Source organism: Nicotiana tabacum, chromosome 7 (assembly GCF_000715075.1).
Source record: "Nicotiana tabacum cultivar K326 chromosome 7, ASM71507v2, whole genome shotgun sequence".
NCBI lineage: Eukaryota > Viridiplantae > Streptophyta > Magnoliopsida > Solanales > Solanaceae > Nicotiana > Nicotiana tabacum.
In genome coordinates, this window is record NC_134086.1 from 23016457 (window position 1) to 23021461 (window position 5005).

The 5005-nt window shown below is 43.7% G+C and overlaps 1 protein-coding gene across 1 annotated transcript; it reads right to left on the reverse strand.

The window, feature by feature from the left end:
- Window positions 1-3897: 3897 nt before the first annotated feature.
- On the reverse strand, window positions 3898-4614 carry LOC142162016 (uncharacterized). The gene is made up of 2 exons (XM_075218313.1): window positions 4408-4614; window positions 3898-4242 (listed from the first exon to the last, which is right to left on the reverse strand). Exons 1-2 carry the CDS (start codon window positions 4612-4614, stop codon window positions 3898-3900), a joined length of 552 nt encoding a protein of 183 aa, XP_075074414.1.
- Window positions 4615-5005: the final 391 nt, after the last annotated feature.

Sequence of the window (5005 nt, forward strand, 5' to 3'; positions counted from 1 at the left end):
TGAGGAAGTGTGAATAGTGCATGGCACTTGAGAGTCGACTTTGGGGCTAGGATTGTTCACTGCTAGGCGGAATACATGTACATTGTTTTCGGTGTAATGCGTTAAGGGAAATGGTGGAATGAAGGATTCTCTAGAGAGTATAGTTGATTGCTCGAGGGCTAGCAATGAATTAAGTGTGGGGTGTTGATAATAGGCGAAATCTAGGTGATTTTGCTATTGTTTATGCTTCCGCTTGATTATATTCCAATGACATATTATGGTTAATTGATGAAAAATAGGCTTTAATTGTGATATGTATACATTGCAGGATGAGGATCCTATATGATGCTTTCAAGAGGATATTGGAATAATTTATGAGCAAGAACAACCCTTTGGAGTTGAGTGCGTGCAAGGATGAGATGAAAAAATGGATGAAATCAAGATCCAGGTGTGCGAAGAAACGCGTGAAGTTTGGAGTTCGCGCGTTTCTTCGCGCGGTGCTGTTTTGTTCCAGGCAGAATGGTTCGCCCAGACGCGCGAACTTGTGCACGAAGTGGGCGCGAAGTCGCATTCCTGGGCGTTTATTTTTGCATTTATTTTCACCTGTTTTGCTCCTCGTTGATGGTCCTTTCACCCGCCCTTCGTCGCCTGCATTTCTTAGTAAGTTAAAGCTCAAACCCAAACACTACTACTATCGTTGGGTTGTCTCCCAACCAGCGCCTTATTTAACGTCGTGGCACGATGGTTACAACATTTCAATGGGTTGCCTCCCATCCAGCGCCTGATTTAATGTCGCGGCACGACTCAACATGTTCTCAAGCATCCTTCAAGTCCAATGAGGTCTTGTGATGTGCAATGTCACCACCCCAGTAATGTTTTATCCATTGACCGTTCACCAAGAATGTGCCAGTGTAACTCATATCTCTCAACTCCATGGCTCCATGAGGCTTCACGCTTACCACAACAAAAGGGCCCGGCCAATGAGATTTAAGCTTTCCGAGGAAAAGATTAAACCTCGAATTGAACAACAGAACTTCTTGCCCTGGCTCGAACTCTCGATGTTGAATGTGCTTGTCATGCCACCTCTTAGTCTTCTCTTTATACAACTTGGCATTCTCATATGCATGTAATCGAAACACCTCGAGCTCATCGAGTTGCAGCAACCTCTTCTCTCCAGCAAAGTCCCCATCCATGTTCAACTTCTTTATTTCCCAATAGGCCATGTGCTCAAGTTCGACGGGCAAGTGACATGCCTTCCCATACACCAATCTATAAGGAGAAGCACCTATGGGAGTTTTGTATGTTGTTCAATACGCCCACAATATGTCGTCTAACTTTTCGGCCCAATCTTTTCTATTTGCACTCACTTCTTTCTCAAGAATTTGCTTTACCTCTCTGTTTCAAACCTCCACTTGACCACTCGTCTATGGGTGATAGGCAGTGGAGACCTTATGCTTGACCCCGTACTTTGCAAGGACATTGTTTAACAGTTTATTGCAGAAATGCGTACCTCCATCACTAATCAACACTCTGGGAGTTCCAAAGCATGTGAAGATATGCTTCTTGACAAAGCATACCACCACCTTTGCATAATTAGAGGGAAGAGCAATGGCCTCCACCCACTTAAACACATAATCAACTGCCACTAAGATGTATCTATGGTCGTTCGAGTATGGAAAAGGTCCCATGAAGTCAATTCCCCAAACATCAAAAAGCTCCACTACCAGGATATTTTGCAGCGGCATCTCGTGCTTCTTAGTGATTGTCCCGGTTCTTTGTCACCTGTCACACATTTTAACAAAGGCGTGTGCATCCCTAAACAATTTTTCCCAATAGAAACCTGATTGTAGCACTTTTTGGGCAATCCTGTCTCCACCGTGATGGCCTCCGTATGATGAGACATGACAACTATGAAGTATGGCACCCATCTCCTCCTCAGGAACACAACTCCGCATCAACTGATCTGCACATAGCCTGTATAAGAATGGCTCATCCCACATGTAGAGCCTCACATCATGCAAGAACCTTCGTCTATTGTCTGGTGTCAATTCTGGTGGTGTCACCCCACTCGCAATAAAGTTCACATAATCTGCATACCACGGGGCTGTGCTTGAGTTGATTGCCAATAACTGCTCATCAGGGAATGTTTCTTTGATTGCACCCCCTTTAGCCACATGGTTCCGATTTTCTAACTTAGACAAGTGATCAGCCACTTGGTTCTCTGTTCCTTTGTGATCTCGGATCTCTAAATCAAACTCCTACAATAGCAGGACCCACCGAAGCAGTCTCAGCTTTGCGTCCTTCTTCTCAAATAGGTATCTGATAGCTGAATGATCTGTGTAGACGATGACTTTGGTCCCCACAAGATATGACCTGAACTTGTCAAATGCCCACACCACTTCAAGCAACTCTTTTTTAGTGACGGTGTAGTTCATCTTAGTTGGATTCAGAGTTTTGCTCGTATAGTAGATGGAGTGGAATATCTTATTTCTCCTTTGCCCCAAGACAGCACCAACAGCTAAGTCGCTCACATCGCACATCAACTCAAATGTATGCTCCCAATTCGGAGCAATTATGATTGGTGCAATAACCAACCTTCCTTTCAGCTCCTCGAATGCCTTCAGACAGGCATCATCAAATTTGAAGGCGACATCTTTCTCAAGAACCTGCACAAGGGAGAGGAAATTTTCGAGAAATCTTTAATGAAACGACGATAAAAAACTACATGGCCCAAGAAACTGCGTATGCCTTTGACAGATATCGGTGGAGGCAATTTTTCAATCGCTTCCACCTTTGCCTTGTCCACCTGCAAACCATCTTTGTACACCTTGTGCCCCAGGACTATACCTTCACGTACCATGAAATGGCACTTTTCCAAGTTTAGCACCAAGTTAGTTTCTTCATACCTAGCAAGTACTTTATCAAGGTTCATCAAGCAGTTATCAAAAGAACATCCAAACACAAAAAAATTGTCCATGAACACTTTCACAAACATCTCAACCATGTCAGTAAAAATGGTCATCATACACCTTTGAAAAGTCGCAGGTGCATTACAAAGACCAAAGGGCATTCCCTTGAACGCATATGTGCCATAAGGACACGTAAAAGTGGTCTTCTCTTGGTCCTCTCGGCTATAGAAATCTAATTATACCTCAAGTAATCATATAAGAAGCAGTAGTACTCCTGTCCAGCTAATCTATCAAGCATTTGGTCAATAAAGGGGAGGGGAAAGTGGTCCTTCCGGGTGGCATTATTCAATTTTCTATAATCAATGCAAATTCTCCACCCGGTGACAGTTCTTGTAGGTATTAAATCATTATTCTCATTAACTACTGCAGTCATCCCCCATTTATTGGGTACACATTGGACAGGGCTTACCCATTTGCTGTCTGAGATAGGAAATACAATACCTGCATCGAGCCACTTAACCACTTTTTTTCTTCCTACCTCTTTCATGATTGGATTGAGTCAGCGTTGTTGCTCTACACTAGGCCTGTGTCCGTCCTCCATGAGGATTTTGTGCATGCAGAAGGCTGGACTAATGCCCTTAATGTCAGACATAGTCCACCTAAGTGCTCGCTTGTGCTCACGTAGCAATCTCAACAGCTTTTCTTCCTGCAATTTAGACAAGTCAGACGAGACAATAACAGGTAAAGTGTCAGAGTCACCCAAATAAGAATATTGCAGGTGGGGTGGAAGGGGTTTAAGTTCCAATTTTGGGGTTTCCTCAATTGACGGCTTTGGATGAGGCCCCTCTGGTCTATTCAAAGGCTCGAAGGGGTGCGTCCCTTGCAGGTACGCACAAGATGTATCAAGGATTTGCATCATCTCCTCAACCTCCTCATCAACCCCCAGGCTGTCAAGCAACATAAGTGCTTTATCTAGAGAATTGTCTAGATATACATTCGGATAATGAATCTACTCATCGTCCTCAACAACAAATATCATTGAGAGCTCCTCATAGTGGCGGGGAAGTTGGATTACTCTGTAGACATTAAAAACTGCTTCCTCATCATCTACCCTCAAAATCATCTTTCCCTCTCTTACTTTGATAATTGCATCACCAGTAGCTAAGAGAGGTTGCCCCAATATTATTGGAACCATTTCGTCAGCCTCATAATCAAGGATGATGAAATCAGCAGGGAAGATGAATTTCCCAATCTGCATCAACACATCTTTAATCACCCCTTCAGGGTGTGCTATCGATCTGTCAGCCAGCTGTAACATCACAGTAGTGGGCCTTGGAGCTCCCAGGCCCAGTTGCTTGAACAAGGACAGGGGCATTATATTTATGCTTTCCCCCAAATCTCAAAGAGCATGACCCACATCAATATTGCCAATGCACACATTAATCGTGAAGCTGCCAGGATCCTTAAGCTTTTGAGGGAGCTTATTTTGGACCCTTGAAGTGCACTCCTCAGTAAGTGCCACTGTCTCAAATTCAGTTAATCTTCTCTTGTGAGCAACTATATCTTTTATGCATTTAGCATACTTTGGAATTTCACGAAGCACATCAACAAGTGGGATATTCAATTGAACCTGACTCAACATAGAGAGGAATTTTGTGAACATGCGATCATCATTCTTTTTAAGCAATCTCTGGGGAAAAGGTGGTGGTGGTCTTGGAGCCTCCATTGGCTCTGAAATTTCAGCAGCATTCTTTGGCTCTTGAGTCACTTTAGGGATCAACTCTCCCTCAGGTATGGGCTTGTCTTTCTTTTTCTTTGGCACTTCCTCTAGCTCCCTCCCGTTTCTAAGTGTAACTGCATTCACTTAAGGGTTCTTTTCTGTATCACTGGGGTGAGCGCCTGCAGGTCTAGTGTTTTGATTTGTTGCTAACTGCCCCATTTGCCTTTCAAGATTTCTCAAGTCGGTCCTGAGTTGCTGATTGTCAATCAACAACTTCTTTAGCAGACCATTGGTACTTTCTTCCATTTGTTGGGGTGGTCTCTGAGGCTGATTGAAATTCCCTTGGGGTCTATGCTGATTTCCACCCCATGAGAAGTTGGGATGATTTCTCCAATTT

What these genes read in the sequence shown, in the direction of transcription:
- LOC142162016 (XM_075218313.1), bottom strand. Translation starts at nt 4,614, where the DNA reads ATGGAGGCTCCAAGACCACCACCACCTTTTCCCCAGAGATTGCTTAAA. An exon ending in TAACTGAATTTGAGACAGTG is followed by an intron (nt 4,243 to 4,407) that starts GCACTTACTGAG and finishes TCCTTGTTCAAG; the next exon opens with CAACTGGGCCTGGGAGCTCC.